This window comes from Pygocentrus nattereri, chromosome 26, assembly GCF_015220715.1.
Source record: "Pygocentrus nattereri isolate fPygNat1 chromosome 26, fPygNat1.pri, whole genome shotgun sequence".
In the NCBI taxonomy this organism is placed as follows: Eukaryota; Metazoa; Chordata; class Actinopteri; order Characiformes; family Serrasalmidae; genus Pygocentrus; species Pygocentrus nattereri.
This window is the reverse complement of record NC_051236.1, coordinates 10,791,074-10,809,354: the sequence shown is the minus strand read 5'-3', so window position 1 is coordinate 10,809,354 and position 18,281 is coordinate 10,791,074. Positions and strand designations below refer to the sequence as shown.

At 38.2% G+C, this 18,281-nt stretch overlaps 1 protein-coding gene across 7 annotated transcripts in view; it reads left to right on the top strand.

Annotated features, from left to right (window-relative positions):
- The window catches only part of tox2 (TOX high mobility group box family member 2), a 159,965-nt gene extending 147,888 nt beyond the window's left edge, over positions 1-12,077 (top strand). For all 7 annotated transcript variants that reach the window (XM_017705234.2, XM_037535131.1, XM_017705235.2 and 4 more), the window contains 3 exons: positions 2,157-2,543; positions 5,159-5,295; positions 10,148-12,077. In XM_017705234.2, the coding sequence (XP_017560723.1) occupies positions 2,157-2,543; positions 5,159-5,295; positions 10,148-10,190 (567 nt within the window). In that variant the 3' untranslated portion in view covers positions 10,191-12,077. The remainder of the gene's footprint in view (positions 1-2,156; positions 2,544-5,158; positions 5,296-10,147) is intronic.
- Positions 12,078-18,281: the final 6,204 nt, after the last annotated feature.

The following is an 18,281-nucleotide window of genomic DNA, read 5'->3' as shown; positions in this document are numbered from 1 at the left end:
ATGTATTTTGGTCTTGCATCTCATATGTAGCGCAAAATTATGTGGGAAAAAAAGCAGAAGTGAACGAATGCTTCGAGGTGCTTGTCTAAAATTGTTGCACTGTTTCTTGACATATGAGGTGGTTAATTGAACGTCATGAAATGTATCCTATGTCCATACATCCGTGGCTCTGAGGTTTTATGTAAACGCAGGCTTTTCGAGCGATGGTATGGCATATAGCGATAAAAAATGACTTCCTGGAGGAGTTCCAAGCCCCCTTGTTTAATTTTAAGATGGATATGTTTGGAAATTTCCAGGAGCAGGTGACTTCTATCAAACACACGCACTCACATACATCCTCTCTGTTGATTTTTTTCCATGCAGTCTTGCAAATGCATCTCTCCCTTCATCCGTCTACAATTTTCATATCGATCAGTCCTGTCTCGCTGTTCAATATATATAAGTAGTCTGATCGTAGATCACGCCGGTTATTGTGGCAGCTAACGAAAGCCTCTGCTTTTCATCATACGCTATAAACACTGCCATTTAGAATCTGTGGGTCTGTACTGTAGAGAACTTTAAAGAAGCAATTCATTGCAATCATTTCTTGCAAACTGCTTTGCACGGTCTGTGTGTTTTACTCCGTTTTTCCTACTTGGAATTATGTGTCTGTTTTTGCAGTGCATGCATGAGAAGTTTTGTCCAGCAATGTTATTACAAACTAAGTGACATAACTGGTTTTGCTTAAATTGGAGAAGAGCCTGGGGCAGTTCTCCTTTTTCAACACTCAGTTAAACTGCCTGAATTTGGAATTACAGTATAATGTGCTCTTTTTTTATATTCTTGATTTAAAGCCATGGTCCAGCCAAAAGTCAAATCTAACTTTCCGCATACTCAGACATAGCCAGTCAGCCTGGACATGCTGTATTTGGTGTCTAAAGCTTTTATGCACCAAAAAACAGCCATCATACATTTTATATGACCATTTCCAGCCCCTCTTTATCCCCTAGAATTAAGCAGGCTGTTTAAACAGCTTAAAGCTTTCTCAAATGAGCTTCATTCTGATTGGCTGCCCTGCATTTTTCTTAATTCAAAAAGTAGCACAGGTGAAAATACTTTTTATACCTTCAGCCTGAATGGGTGGATAAACTGCTGTAGGCTGAAGAAGCGAATATACAGTCATATGCAAAGGTTTGAGCACCACCAATCAAATGCATATTTTCTTAACACATCCTCTACAGGGAACAACGTAAATATGCAATATTTTAACATTTTAGTGCGCAGTTGAACTGTATCTGCTAAGTTGAATCTATCGGAAAATATTAAATGTGCCATAACTTTTGCACAGGCCGCATTGTGTTTTATTTGTTAAATTCAGCAATTAAACAATACTTGTGCATTAGAGGAAGTGTTAATTCTTCATTTTAATTATGTTCTTAATTTTCCACTTAAACCGTCAACAAAATGTTCTATTTGATTGGGGTGTGCAAACTTTTGCAGACATGAAAAATTGATGGATAGCAATGTTGACCACCAAAAAATGGATTCAGAACAAGCTTGTTTTACATTTTGAAAGGATGGTCTGAGGAGTGAACATGTTTTGAAACTTTAACTTTTGTTCATTATTCCATAATATGAGCCATTAAGTCATCAAAACGTTATCTGAAATCATATTGGGTTGTTAGGTAATGTCAAATAGACTTGCTTATGTCGTTTCTAACACTGTATGACATACTATTATCTATTAAAATGGACAAAAATCCAGAGAAATGTCAGGCTTCGTGATGTTTTTTTGCTATGCTGTGCATAACAGTGAGTCATATGGTGTTAGAAACCACATAAACAAGACTATTACTTAACATCTTCATGCGGTTTGAGGCAAATGTGTGAAGATCCAGGCATGCAATCTGTATGATGCTAACTGGTGACGATAATCTTCCGCTACTTGTTAGCCACATTATCCTCTTAGCTTGCACAAGTAAAGAAGCAAACTTCATACATCAAACATGCGATTGGTGAAACTGTGTCAATTAGATTTTGGCTGAACCACCGCTTTAAGCTCAGTCTGTGCTCTGTGATAAGTTTTCAGACTTCTTTGATCTCTGATTGTGCTTCTTTCCATCCATCTTTCTCTCTCTCTCTGTCTGTCTCTGTCTGTCTCTCTCTCTCTCTCTCAGACCTACAATGACCCAGTGGAGAGCAAAAATGCCCAGTCCAGCCAACCCTCGTCACACATGATGCCCCCCAACCCTCCGCTGTACAGTGTGCCCCCCCAGCCCTCCTCCCCCTACCTGGGCCCCAGCCCCTTCCCTCTGTCCGACCTGCAGAGCTACGCGGCCGGGGCGCCACGCCACGGCCTGCCGCGCTCAGCCATGCTGCCCGCCCTCAGCGCCTCCCCACCCGCCTCCTTCCAGATCAGTCCCCCCCTGCACCAGCAGCTCTCCCTGCACCAGGGCTCCCTCCTCAACCAGCCTATCCGCATGCAGCAGGTCCAGTCACAGCCAATCATCTCCCACCAGATGGGCCTCCAGGCCTCCCTCCACTCCCCGCCCCCAGGACAGCAGGTTAGTTCACGAAGAAGGGGCAGAGTCAATGCTACAGAGACGCTGATGCTCAGGAGATTCTAATTCCTGTCACAATAAATAAAGCAGCTAACCTTAGAAACACATTTGAAAGTGTTTACTGCTCTAAAGTTTGGCCACACCTGGCGGGATATAATCTTAAGGGTCTCATCAGGCAAAAAATCTAATTTGCATCTAATTTGTTTTTTTCTCTTAAGCCAAATGAGACAAGACATGTTTGGTGTCCAAGGTTTGGTTCTTTAGCACAGAAGTTAGGAGGCTAATGTAGCTAACAAGTAATAGATAGTTACATCCCTTCTCAGTAATGTAAAAAGCACACAACTGTTCTTAAATGAAAATATGGGCACTGCTTCAAAATTTTACCCAACTAAAAGGTAAGTATGAGCCAAACATATGGCTTCACTTTATGAAGATAGGACACTGTAGCCCCTATGGATTATCTACAGATGTTCAAATTGTTAACAAATGATCTGATGAACCAGCAGGATTTGGACTAGGTTTGAGTTAGGCTTAGTGTTAAGATTTAGGTGAGGATTAGTTTAGGATTAGTTTGGCTTAGGGAAGATAAAACCTAACTTAACAGACATTTAGTTAGAATGTTAGTAAAAATGGTAGATATTATTAAACATTACTACAGTTGAATGTGCAGTTGAATAATCACAGTTCATCCAGTGCCCACTGATCTATAGTGTCATAGAATAGTGTCTACACTGTTAGAAATAAAGGTACTGTAAAGGTACACATTTCGTTCATCAAGGTACAAACAATGTAAATGTTCTCTCAAAGGTACAGCAGTGGTTTTAAGGTCCAATTCTGTACCTTCTGTTTTCCAGGTGAAAAGTACATATTTGTACCTTTTCATAACCAAAACAGAACAATAAAATAAAAAGGCTGGACACAACACAGGGTGTGTGGAATCAGTACAAGTTAGAAACTCGTTTCAGTGGATTATTGTACAATTATGTTCCCTGACTAAAGGTACTAATATTAACCTTTTAGGGTACCTCCCCTGTGACAAGAGGGGTACAGTTTAGTCATTTTTTTCTGAGATTGTATGAGATTTGTAATTACTTAGATTAAAAAAAAAAAAAAAAAAGGGAAAGGGAAAGGGGGCAGTCGTGGGCTGGAGGTTAGGGAACTGGCCCTGTGACCAGAAGGTTGCCAGTTCAATCCCCAGCGCCGATAGTCCATGTCTGAGGTGTCCTTGAGCAAGACACCTAATCCCCAATTGCTCACTGGGCGCCATGGATAGGGCTGCCCACCCCTCCGGGCAAGTGTGCTCACTGCCCCCTAGTGTGTGTGTGTGTGTGTGTGTGTGTGCTCTCTAGTGTGTGTATGTGGTGTTTTGCTTCATGGATGCGTCAAATGCTGAGGTGAAATTTCCCCATTTGTGGGATTAAAAAGTGTCACTTAAATACTTTGAAGACCCAAATGAAAATATAAGGAGTACAATGTATGTTATGTTCTATTCTAAATATAACTGAAGTACAAATCCTCCTAAATAATGCTAAGGTAGCAAGATACAATTACTGAAGTTTTTTCCAACCCTGTCCCTTACTTAACCATTTTGAAATGCATATTTTGTTTAGTTTTTACACTAAACATGTCTTGGGGGCCGACTATAATTGGGGTATGTGCAAATTGGATTTATCACCAAACCTGTTTGATCGCACGGTTTATGCTTAAATGCTTATATATAAATAGCAAAGTTGATGCCTATAAATGAAACCCCACTGAACAATCACTAAACAAGTGTTCCTTCTAACCTTTAGAGAAGATTAGAGTTTGGATAAAATTGAGCTAAAGACTTCATGTCGTTCTAATTACTTTGTGTACCGCATTAAAAGTTCATGCTTATGCTTGTTTATTTGAGCAAATCAGCTGTGTTGTGAGGTGAGGTGGGTTTAAATAGCACTGTTTAGTAGAAGGCCTATATAGCTGACTCTGACTGTGCACTTATAAAAGTCGACGTGTCTAAAGTTTCGACTGGTGCTGCAGGTTTTAAAGATCCCCCTGCAGTTTGTGCAGCGAGTGCTCAGGAGTGGTGCTTTCAGATTTTAGAAGTGCTACTAAAAACCCTGAGCCGCCACCTCCCAGCAGCTAAAGTGAAGAAAAACACAGCTCTCCTATAGTGTGTGTTTACAGCGGGTATATTGTAATGAAGTGTGATGTTTTGGGGTGGGGGAGGGGGGGCTGTTTCAGCTCAGTTGGTGTGTTGTTTTGCGAGATGGAGGTGTGTATGGAGGTGTCATCTGAATCAGCAGAGACCTGCAACGTGTGAAGCTGAGTGAAAGCGTCTGATTTTAGAAACTGTCTCTCTCTGCTTAGCACCTCTCTGCAGTCGTAATTGTAAAAAAAAAAGCAACCAAAAAACATTTAAGACACAGGAGGGAGGTTACAGTTTGAAGATTGAAATTGTTGAAGTGTAGCCCCCCTCTTCTCCCGTCTTGTCTTTTTAAATTGCTTATCACTGTAGAATTTGATGAAAAAAAATCAATATTTTGAATTACTGTGGTGGTAGCAGTAAATGAGGGTTCGCTCTCTCTCTCTCTCTCTCTCTCTCTCTCTCGCTCTCTCTTTCTCTCTCTCTTTCACAGGGCTTCTCTCACTTACAGTCAGAGTATCAGAAGACTGTGGGTGGCTCTCAGTCTCCTGGGGCTCCGAACCCAGTGGGACAGAATCCTGACTGGGACAGTGAGTACTGCAATCGGGAGTGTGGAGGAAACCACTGCAGGTGTGTGTGTGTCTGTGTGTGTGTGTGTGTGTGTGTGTGTGTGTGTGTGTGTGTGTGTGTGAGAGAGAGAGGCTTCTCTTCCACCCTTGTCAAACACAGATCCCATATCAGATTAGGGCTGGCAATGAACTAATTAAACTTGATTATTCAGTTAAAGATAAACTATTATAATAGACCCTCTCAGTGAATCAGCAATGATTAGCAATTTGAATGATGATGATGATGCATAAATTCTTTTACTGTTCCCTCTTACAATTTTTATGCACTTGGCAGGCAGTCTTATCCAGAGAGACTTACGTTTTAATCATCTTACAGATGTTGGAGTCCGAGGACTCTTATTAGCATAGTGTGGTGTGCTTGTTCGAGCAGGGAGGAGAACCCCAATCTAACCCTAAAATGCCACATGAAGGGCCGTGATGTTACCCACTGCACTATACCAACCACTAAAACAGTAAGCTTAATGGATTTACACAGTTGTATAGGGCTGTGCGAAAGTGTCGGCACCCCTGGTCAAACAACGTTTTGTCTATCTTCAGCGTGAAAACAAGTGAACACATCCTCTACACACAACACACTTCTGCACATTGTAGTGTACAATTATTGTTAATTTGCTGATTTTAACATGCTGTAAAAAATGAAAACATAAAAAGTGGCCTGTGCAGAAGTTATGGCACATTTTATGTTTTATTTTTTTCTAACAATCCATGGTAATATTGTGGATAAATTAAGGGTTTCATTCCCAGGTGTTGTATATCCATGTGTAACAATTTTGAATATAATGAGTTGAAAAGAATGACAGCTGACAAATAGTGGAAAACACATTTTTATTACTCTAATAAAGGAGGTATTAATCATAATATAGCACTAGAATTTCTTGTATGCACAAAGCCCACTCCCAGCAACATAATCATAAAAAGAAAGTTCTTGAAAGTGGTTGATGATGTATTTCGGACAGAAACTCTTCAAAGAGAGTTAACAAATTGTGCACTGACATTTGCAGAAAATGGCATATTCAAGTGTGTTCTCTGTTGACTTATTTTCACCTAGAGCATCAAGAAAACATGCAATTTGTACAGTGTACAAACCTGTGCATACCGCTGTATATTTCTTTATACCTGCCCACCTCTTCTAAGTGTATTAGAATGTATCTTACTGTTCAGTTAAATCCTTGATTATTGTTTGCCCTCTTTCAAAACCTCTGATTAGTAGTTAATCATCAAAATGACCAGTATATTAACCCATCTTTAATATTTTCAATAGTGTCAGCATGTTATCAGATACTGTACCTGTTACATTTTCGCTGCATTATTTGACACAAGCTGTTCAGATCTCTTTTCTGAACAGCCTGCTTAGACATTCTGTTAGAATAACAGATGCAGCAGAAGAGCAAAAGAGGCCCTTTCTCATTAAGAAGCATCCATTCCTTTCTTCTCAATGGGCGAGCCTACATGCTAACACCAAACCTGCCTGTTATTTTCACACTGGGTGGATTTGTGCAGCTTCTACTCTTGAAGATGAGCTGTGTCCACCATGAGTGGGCTGTTTACTTTTTAGGCCTAGTTCTGCTAGAAGTGTTTGTTGAGTTGCTGACATTTAGACGGTTTTCCCAACAAGCCTCAGAAGCCTGCCTTTGCGGGCTAGCATCATGCTAGGCAGGTTAGTTTATTGTGAAAATGGATAGTTAAGATTCTGATTGGCTGAGCCAAAGTCACAGTAAAAAACTTATATATAACTTATGCATTTATAGCCATATGCATTTGGGCATCCCTGGTCAACTTTGGGGCGTCCCTGGTCAAATTACATCTTTTGTTGATTTTCTAAATGAAAATTTGAATACACACTTACTGTTGATTTACTACGTAGAGTGAAGAAACATGCGAGTGTGAAACGAGTGCAGAATATTTATTGTATGTTCTGCACTTGTTTCACACCATTGTGCACTGTGTGCCTGTGTAAGTGATGATGTGTGTTGCACTGTGTGGCCTGAAGAACAATTTCATTCCAGTGTACCAATGTATGTAAGTTATATTGAGGAATGACAATAGATTATCACTTATACAGTAACTTATTGCTGAATCTAACACATTGGAAAAGAAAAATACCTAAAATTTGTTATTTTTTCCCAGTGTATTCTCATCACACAAATAGAACCTATACAATAAAATGTTCAGAAAAATGTAAAATACCATGTTTATGTTTGTTCTCTGGAACTTATTCCCACTTAGAAAATCGACAAACATGTTATTTTATATATTATTCTTTACTGATTTGTTAAAGATTGAATGGTTTAGTGATTTGGTTGCCATGCAATATAAAAATAAAACGCTGCAAAAAGGTAGCTCATAAACAGCCCACATTGGTTTGGCTTTCCAAGTTTAAAAAACAATAATGTTGTGGCACAAGGTAATGATTTAAAACTACTAACATTCATTTATTTGTTTATTTATTTTTAATATATTACTAATTTATATTGTGCCTGCAATTGGAAAATATCACAATATAAATTGATGTTCATATCGCCCACTGCTACAAGCACCTGGACTGGGTATGTGTGTTAGTGAGTGCCCTTTGCAGGACAACACCATGACATGGCAATGTCCAAAGTGGGATGATTCCCATGTCAGGCGTAGCAATTGTCTGACTAGCCTTACCAGTGTCTGTCACCAAAGAGATCACACTGACAACCTCACTGCCCAGTAAACATTCCTACTTTCCAGACACTGCCTCACAGAAAGCCTGTAGCACTAGTCCCAGAATACACTCATCATGTAGTTATGAGTCTGCTAGAAGAAGATGTCAGGCAGGCTTGAATCAGCTGAGCTGTGTGTGGTTATTAGATGCACCAGCCAGGCCACTGTCAGCACACTGAGCCTCCAAGTGCCAGTGCTTCCTCATTTGTGGTGGTATTTTGCTGCCCAGTTCTGTGGTCTGCTCTACTCCCCATATGTGTGCTGTGTTTGACTGAGTGACTGGGAGATGGCCTTAAGTGTCATAAAAAACTTTAATATGTGAATAACAATAACCTTTGAGGCACACTCTTTAAAAAAGGCTCCTGAGTGATTCTAGGAAAAACATTGGTAACCTTGGCGTGGTTCTTTGTAGGTGACTAATACGTTTTAACAACATATCAGTGAAGTAGCAGTAGTGACGCATCAGAATACACTGAAGTAAATATCTTGTAGATGTTCTGTTGATTCATTACTTACATTAAGTATATCTGTTGTTAATATGTTTCTTCCATTACTCCAAACATAACCTTACCCAAAACCTAACCATAACCCTGGCCCTAATTCTAACCCTAACCTTAACCTCTGCCCAAAACCTAACCATAACCCTGGCCCTAATCCTAACCCTAACCTTAACCTCTGCCCAAAACCTAACCATAACCCTGGCCCTAATCCTAACCCTAACCTTAACCTCTGCCCAGTACCTAACCATAACCCTGCCCCTAATCCTAACCCTAACCTTAACCTCTGCCCAAAACCTAACCATAACCCTGGCCCTAATCCTAACCCTAACCTTAACCTCTGCCCAAAACCTAACCATAACCCTGGCCCTAATCCTAACCCTAACCTTAACCTCTGCCCAAAACCTAACCATAACCCTGGCCCTAATCCTAACCCTAACCTTAACCTCTGCCCAATACCTAACCATAACCCTGCCCCTAATCCTAACCCTAACCTTAACCTTAGCCTAAAACCTAATCGTAACCCTCATATGTTTTTGACATGTTACTGACAGTCTGTTGAGTGTTTGTTTTATTCATAAAGGACCACCCAAAATAAAACGTCATCAAAACCTTTCATGGCTTTAGAACCTTTACATTACATAGGGTCTCTTCAGACTTTCAAAAGGTTCTTCATACAGGCACATTCAATTTACAGAAATGGTTCATTAAATAACCACCCACAGAAAAGTTTTTAGAGTTGTATGTTTTCACATAGAGTACTGGGTAAAAGTCTTAGGCAGCCAAAATGGTTAACTCTAATTTCTGTTGGCAGTAAATGTGTTTTGTAAAACATTACGTATTATTGTAAAAAAATACTACAGCTGTCACTATTGATTATATTATTAATCAAGTAATCTAGCCATTACTTTGATGGTTATTGAGCAGTAATATCCTTTAACAATGTCTTACATTATGCTTTATATGACATTTCTAACTATAGACGAATGTGCATTATTGATGTCCTGCTGGTGTGGGTTTCATCTTTTTTCAGTGAAGCACACAAAAGTGAGCGGTGCTGATAGCTCCCCCTTGTGGAGAATGTTTAGACAGCTAAACATGAGCTGCGGATCCCCTGTTTCTCAATCAAACTACTCACAACTCAGATTTCCTTGAGAATGTAAATTTTAATTGATGAATTTTTAAATTGAGTAATTGTGACAAATAAACCTAAATATAATAAAAAGCGACAATAATTAATTAAGGAAAGTAAAAAGAGAATACAGTTTAAAGAGCTCACGTTTGGTTCCTAACTACTCACTTTCCATCAGCTGAACCTGATTTAGTTTAACGTGGGACGGCTTTGATAAATTAGGTATTAGATGGTAGCTGTAAATACTGGATTTCCTTGAGGAGGGCTTTGGAAACACTGAAATGTGTCAAATAACAATGTGTTGTTTATGCATTTATATGTATTTATTCTGATATTAGCATACTGCCCAGAAATAGTCATACATTTGATTTTCTCAGATGTTTAAGACTTTTGCACAGTATTTGTGTAGTTAAAAGCGTGTATTTACCTTGTCATGTTTGAATTTTACCTAATGAGTTTTGCACAGTGACTCGAGTCAAACTGTCATGACATTCAGTGCTAATCTCACTTCTTTCTGTGTGTTGATCTTACAGTGGCAGCATGATAGGCAGGGACAAGCCACTCTACCTCACTTGAAGTGAATTGAGGAGGAAGAAGACAAAAAGTGATGAAACAACACCAGGGAGTACCCTACACCTCTCCACCCTTCCCCGACACCCTCCGTTTTTTTCCTCAGTGTCATTTTTCATTCGTTTTTAGAAGGATGTGTGCGCGTGTTCTGAAGACTACTAGTGATCCTCTCATTTTTTTGCCAAGCACTTAAAATGTATAGGCCTCCCACTGGAGACCTTCCAGAGCACTCATTCTTTCTCTGAATAAAGAAAAAAAGACAAAAAAGAGATATATAAAAGGAAAAAAAAAGAAAACAAACAAACAAACAACTACCGTAAAACTGGCCCTCAGGGCAAATGAGCTTTAACTAAAAGAGAGGAAAGCTTTCCTCTTCTCGGTTACTTTTTCATGCTCTCGTTTTATGTTTTATTTATTTCTTGCTTGCTACATCGCTTTTTTTTTTTTGCCAATAACAGGTCCTGTACTGTAGAGAAATGCTCTTCTGATGAAGTCATCAAAGGCCGACAACTTACTGTAGGTCCACCTGATGCTCTGTGAATTTTGAAGATATTAGTAAGGACAGAAAAGGAAAAAAAAACAGAAAACAACTGAATAGATAAATGAATTTAACAACTTCTTTTTGTAATTTTAAAGACCTTCAGAGGTCTTTAATGATCTGTCACAGTGTGATTGTAAATATCACTTTTTTGGGGATCAAATTGGGAAAAATGAAGTCCAGATATTTTTTTCTTCTTTAATATGACTTATAATTCATTAATTTGTATTTTAAATGGTATCTTGTGAGCGTGTGCTGGTATGTGACTGAGCGCGTGCGAGTGTGTATGTACGTGTGCGTGAGTTGTAAAATTGATCAGCCTGTGCAGGTGATATCGGAGGAGTGTTTCACATAAAACACAATCTTGCATTAAATCTGTGCTCACTGGTGGGATTTTCAAATAAAGACGGATGGCCAACGCCATGTCCGACCGCATGACCTGGCTCTCCACTTGGGTTCCGCGAGGCGCGGCTCTGGCCGTGTCGTTTAGTCGGAAGCCTCGACTGCCCGAGCCTGGTTCCGTACGCAGGCTTGTTTTAAGAAATTCTCTATCGATTGGATTGGCTGTCGTGTCTCAGGTTGTACGTTTCAGATGGGAGAAAACGGGGAGGGGGCAGCTTTCATGCTAATTGGACCCCAGATTTGAAACAAAGGTCTGGATTAAAAAGGCAGTTCTTCTCGCCTGCTGTGACCAATGAATCCATACCAGTGCAACATTTAGAAGTGAACTAAAATACGCTCAATGTGAGATATTACAGCACACATTTAAAACAACAGTGGGTCTATAGTTTTCTAGTAGCTTTGCTAGGTGTTATATTGTGTTGATCTCATCCTTAAGTTTTGTGGAAAAAAAATTACATTTGATCATTTAGTCAAACTTTTCTTTCTTTCACTGTAGCATAATATTTTAGTTTGGGGGAAAAAAGAATAACTTTTAAGACATTTAATTTGTGTACAAACCTGCCAATTGTAGTTATTTTATTTGTAAAGCCAGTAATGATAATTATTTTAAATTGTTACCAACTTATCTTTTTTTTTTTTTGCAAGTTGCCCATCAGTTATTTAATTGTTTAACAGGTTTCCTATCTATTTATGAACAAAATGAGATCATTTTTGCTTATAACTACATTATTTGAATTTTCTCGTTTGTTTGCTTGTTTTTTTTTTTTTGGTTTGATGCTGATTGCTTTTTTTGTTTTTTTTTTTGTTTTTTTTTTTGTTTTTTTTTTTTTTTTTTTTTGTTTTTTTTACTTTTTTTGATGCTGGCCTTTTCTTTCCTTGCCAGCCAGGTCATTTTGTGTCACTATGCCTTTTTTGGTTCATTTGTCCGTAATAAAAAAAATGTTAAAGGTGAACTAATGGTCTTTATTTCTTTGGTAAAGCAGCACCACAACACAGTAAAGCACACATGAAAGCATAAGTTTATATGAAAAATCATGACAAACATAAAAGATTTCTCATTAACACTTCAGGTAAACATCAGTAAACATGGTTGTATCTATCCAGACAGATGGAGCTCAAATCGTCACACTGAATGGGACGTGAATTCACAACCTGAGCTGCGCTCATACACACTATTTTAGGCAGAAACATCGACGCTGCATAGAACCTGCACTGAGAACAATAGTTTTGGATCCTGTAGGTCGATTTCTTGCATGCTGAAGCAGTGCAGAATTAAAGCGATACTGTAGGTTTGCCATGCGTCCCACACCCCCAAACCCCATTAAATGTTTTATTCATACTGCAGCAGGCACCTCTGCTAGTATTGAATTGGCAAATAGATCATTATTGAGCAATCGGAAACCTGAAGCACCATTTCGTGCTATGACACACATTATGTGGAAATTTCAGTCATACATTCTTAATGAAACACAAGATAATGGGGTGGGGTGGGGGCGCATGCCAGAAATGCTTTGTGTATGTTGTAGTGATGCTATTTGTGCTTTCGCTCTAATGCGCGGTACTCTTTCACGTGTAGTACTCTCTCTCTCTCACACACTCACAGTGCTTCTGTAGTCGTTCACAAGATGCTGCAAACAAGTGCAGCAGGTTAAATGAGCTGCATCGCTGGGTGTTTGAGTCTAAGCTTCTTTAAGCTTAGATGTCATTATAGATCAGTAACTCAGTAACTTATATCCAGCATGCACCTCCAAATAAGAGCTGCTTGGAGAATTTCTCAAATGATCAGCTGATTGTACAGTAAATCATTCAGCCTCTCAGGGGACCAACTTTTGCAAAAACAAATTTGCTCAACTTGCTCAACTCAAATGGAACATGTTTTGAACAATTTTCTTTTTTACACTTTTACAATTAAACTTCTGAAATTCTTCAATGAAATATCTTTAAGATCTGAAGTTACAAATTTTATAGAAACTGCAACAAATATTTTAAAATGTAAGCATTAAATTTCATATAGCTAGAATTTTTGAAGATGAAATGAAATAATGATAATAATTTTATTCATTTATTCATTATTTAAGATGAAATTTGGAATTTAATGCTTAAAGGTTTAAGCGATTTTTGCCGTTTTAGGCAATAAATTCCATACTGAGGGGAATTATTTACATTCAAATAGTACAAATTTTAACAATCAATTAGCATCAAAACTTTAAAAATGTAAGCATTTGAAGCAACTCCATACTAAGAAATCTTTTTTTCACCAAAGATTTTACTAATTTTTATACATTTAATACTGTCAGAAAATCTTGATCATTGAGTATTGTGGCTATTTAACTGACAACTTTGAAGAAAATGTAGTATTTTGACCATAAAACTTGATACTGATGAGAATTATTAGTATGAAATGTACCTTTTGGCCACCAATTTACAACAAAAATCTAAAATAAACTAGCATATAATTTCATACTAGTAGGAAATCATTAAATTCAACTGCTGCAGCTTTTTTAACAAACAATTTGCAACAACTTAAAGCTGACAGCGATCTCGCACAAAAGGTCATATGTTGCAACTTTTTCATGTGCAACAGTAGCTGGACAGCTGGACAAAAGAACTAAAGATGAGAGACAGTTTGTTTCTTTGCTACATGGAAACTTTCCACTTGTGTGGTATCTAAACTTTTTGCGGTGCAACGTGCACCGAACAGCCTCGTTGACAGGAGAATTTTTTTCTTTCTGTCTCTCTCTCTCTCTCTTTCTTTCTCTCTGGCCATTTTTTCCTTCTTTGATGTGGCTCTGTAACGTATGGGCTCTGGTTTCCATGTCAACATTTTTAGCTAACGAGACCACATATGTAACTGGTCTAGTAGTCTTTAAGAGAGCCAGTCAGTTTCAAGCAAAGTCCCCCCTGTCCTGCACGTCCCTCTCCCTCTCTCTCTCTCTCTCTCTAACAATAGCCCAGTCAGAGAGAGACAGACAGAGAGAGAGACAGAGAGAGAGAGGGAACGAATGAGCCCAGGAAACGTGGGCGGATTTGACAAGAAAAGAGTTTCAGTCTCTGCCTTTTATAAGAGGTTTCCTTTTCTCTTTTTTTCTTAGATTCAGCAAAATGAAAAAAAAAGTTTCAAAAGGGAGAACTTTGCAACCTGCATGAGGCCTATGATAACCATCCGAGGCGCCTGATATTTCTGTTCTGTGAATTTCTGCAGAAACGAACGTGTTAGCTTGAATTGGTTTCCTTTCTTCATCTTTTATACTTAATGCAGAACTACTGTGCATAGCTTTGTTTGTGAGAAACACATCTTTGTGAAGATGCTGTATAAATCATTTGAAGCCTTGCTTGCACTGAGGAGATGTGGTAAAAACAAGGTCTTGAAAAAAACGTAAAAAATAAAACGTCCAAAAAATACTGATATGATTTTGTTGGTTACATTTTCATAAAGATTCTGAGAAATCAGAGCACATTCACATCCTCAAACTTCAAATAAGCCTCAATTTTTTAGGTATTTCATTTAGATTCAAGTATTTTTATCATGATACCTTCAAATAGAAGGCCAGTCTTTATGTTTGACAATGGAGCAGTCAAATTCATTATAAATCACTGACGGATGCCTTTTCATAAAGATACTGAGTAGACGCTATATTGCAGGGACACAGCTTCAGTTTCCCTTTTAGACCGTTTTTAGGCATTTGTTGACTTTTTCATTGAATTGTTCTTTTTTAAATAATTTATTTCAACTTTTTTTCAGGCTTTTTATCATGATACCTTCCAAAAGGATGACCGTGCCAGTCCTTGTTTTTCACAATGGAAGAATCTAATTCAATAGAAATCCTTTTAATCCTTACTACAATCATAGCAAAAAGCATTCTGTATTGTACAAAAAAGGTTCTATGCGTCAGAACATTAGTGGAACCCTTTTTGTGCTAAATAGAACTGAAGCACTTTTAAAAATAACCTTATATAAACATGAAGGAGAATCATGCAAAGAACCATTCATGCATTCATTTTAACTGCTCCCAGACTGTTGTATGTATAACCACTGCCTTACTAAAGAACCTTCGAAGTACCACTTTTTTAAAGCTGCACTGGGGGAGATTCGTCTTTCGATGAGTCTGGTTAAACATCTTTAAAAGTACCAAAAATACCAGTTCAACTAATGATTGTTTTCATAAAGATTCTAAGTAGACGCTGCTTGCAGTGACACAGCCTCAGGTTCATTTTTCAGGCCTTCTTTAGGCATTTATTGCCTTTTTCACTGAGTAGATATTCTTTTTAAATCATGCTTCTTCAACTTAAGTTCATTTCATCATGATACCCTCCAATAAGGCCAAGCCAGTCCAGGTATTTGACAACAGAAAAGTTTAATTGAGTAGAATAGAAATTCTCATCGGCCTCGCTACAGTCATAGAAAAAGCATTCTGTATAGCGCAAGAAAGGTTCTATGAGTTGGAACAATAGTGGAACCCTTTTTGTGCTAAATAGAGTTGAGCTGAGCCCTTTTAATAAAACATACACAATCATAAAGGAGAACCATTTAACCCTGCAAAGAACCATTTATACGTTCAGTTTAACTGTTCATGTAGTTTGTGGTTGTATATAAAACCACTGCCTTTACTAAACAACCTTTGAAGAGTCATTTTTTTAAGGGTGCATTGGGGAAGAGCCATCTTTTGATGGGTCTGGTTTAAATATCTTAAAAAGTATAAAACTGTCCAAAAATGTATCAAACCAGCTAAGCTTATGGTTACATTTGCAGAAAGATTCCCAGTAGATGTTGTATTGCAATGACACAGCTTCACTTTCCTGTCTCAAGCCTTTTTCAGGCATTAAATCATTATTTTTCTTCGGATTGAGGTATTTTTATTAAGATACCATCAAAAGAAGAGCAAAACAGTCTATATTTTTAAAAAAGGATCAATTTATTTCAGTATAAATCATTTTAATCCTAAATTGCTAAATGTCTTAGGCCTTTTTTAGGCAATAATTAATCAGTCAACATTTTTGAATTATTTTTCTTCAGATTAAAAGGTCCATATCCCTTATTTTTTCTAGTATTTTCCTCTTTGTTTCTGAGGTTTACTTATAACATACGCATGGGCTTTATTCATAAAAATGGCCATAATTCATCTTTGCATGACCTTAGAACTTAACAGGCCGATTTTATAAATGACCTCTCCTCTGATTGGCCTGGTATCGTTGGAGATAAAATTTTGCAGGTGCATAAATATAAACATAAACATTTTTTTTTTCACATCACAACAACAGTGAAATAAATACAGGCTGTTTTTTCTCATTTTCTCATGGATGGGGAGTGAATGGTAATTATTAAAATCTTGTATCATTTTATATTACATGTTATTTCAAAGTGGTGAGGAAAGTTCAGTTTTTCATTATATGGGCCTTTTCATGGTGAGGTATTGTCTATCATAATACCTTCGAAAAAGAAGGCCAAGCATATTCAATGGTCTTTCTGTGTTATTTGTAGACTTGCGAGGACCAGGCCCTTGAGTCTGAGGTCACAGTCACTGATAAAATGATGGTTTTGTGTGAGGAAAAGGCAATGAATTCAAGAAACAAAATTATCTCTATGATTTTGCATAGTGCATCTGTGTTAGTAATTGGGACACAGTTGGTGTCTAGATCAGGCGGTAGATAATGCTGTGAGCACATAGGTCTGTGGTGGCAGGATGTCTGTGTTTGAAAGGGGAAAAGGGCCTCTTAGTTCATTAACATCTTTTTGATTGTTTCTTTGTGCCACTCTTAGTTCTCAGCAGCCCACACCACCCTGATATAAGCTTTGTGAGTGGCCATGTTGGAACTGAAATAACAGCCTCTTCCCGGGCCTCAACCGCTCTCTCTTAACTCATATCAGAAGTATGAGTCAAAACCAGGAAACCACAAAGCTGAGCATAGTTCTCACAGCACTGTCTAATGCTTTTTTGTGCCACTGCTGGTTTTAGAGGTCATTACAGTGAGCTAGTGCTAATACTGAAGAACTCTAAGGCCTTACACCAGGCATTAAAAGATGTGAAGTGTAATCACAGGTGCTGCAGTCAGGCGCTTTCACTTGCTGAGGGTGAATTGCAAGGCCAGAAGACTTTCTGCACACCGAAGCTTGTATTCACAGGGGAAATTTCCATTCATTCAGATATTTTCATTCTTTCTAACATACAGTTGTATGCAAAAGTTTGGACACCACTGGTCAAATTACAAATTTTGCAATTGAAAAGAAGTTCACACCAACTCCAAATACCAAACATTCCTGCAAACTTTAAAGGACCATTATGATTTATTTGTTGAATGTCACTAATGTCAAAAACCAAACAAACAAACAAACAAAAAAACCCTGAATGTTTGGACACTCTTTCAGTTGATCCAGTTTTTTGAATGGTGTCAGAGCTTATTTGGCTCATTAGGCCATAATCTGAGTCAGGTATAGACAACTTCCAGAACATGACTCTAAAATATCTGAAGGTCTTGTACTTACACTCAACAGCTATCAAGGCTCATCTAAGCAGCTGTTGAGGATTTGAAACTAAAGATAAGGCTATTAAAAGATATCTAAACACTCCCTGCTTACAATTAGCTCTGAAATGCCTTTCAGAAATGGAAGGAGAACTGTCAAAGTCATGACAAGATTAAGAAGACCAAGAAAAATCTGATAGAACTGCTCGTAGACTGGTCAGGTATGCAAAGCAAAACCCCCACCTCACTGCTAAGGACCTGCAAAAAGATAAACCAGTCACAAAATGTGCAATTCAACCTCTAGATACGCCAGAGGCATTTTGGAATTAAGTTCTGTGGTGCAGTACAGTGGTTGGAGAAAAAAGGAGAAGTGTCTTATGAAAAAAACAACTGCCAACTGTTGAGCATTGTGGTGGATCTGTTATGTTCTATCATTGTGTGGTAGCTATTGGCACAGGAAATAGCGCTGGGATAAAGTGAAGGATTCTACCAAATATCAACAAATCCTGGAAGCTGACCTCCAACAGTCAGTGAGGAATAGATGAAAAGAGGTTGAATATTATAAGACAATGAACTAAAACTGAAATGTAAACAGACTCTTTCCAAGTGGTTGTGAAGTAGTCTGTTGTAGAGAAACTCTCACTTTGGCTTCTTTACAGTGGTGGTGATAGGAACCAGGGGTCACAATGTCTACAACA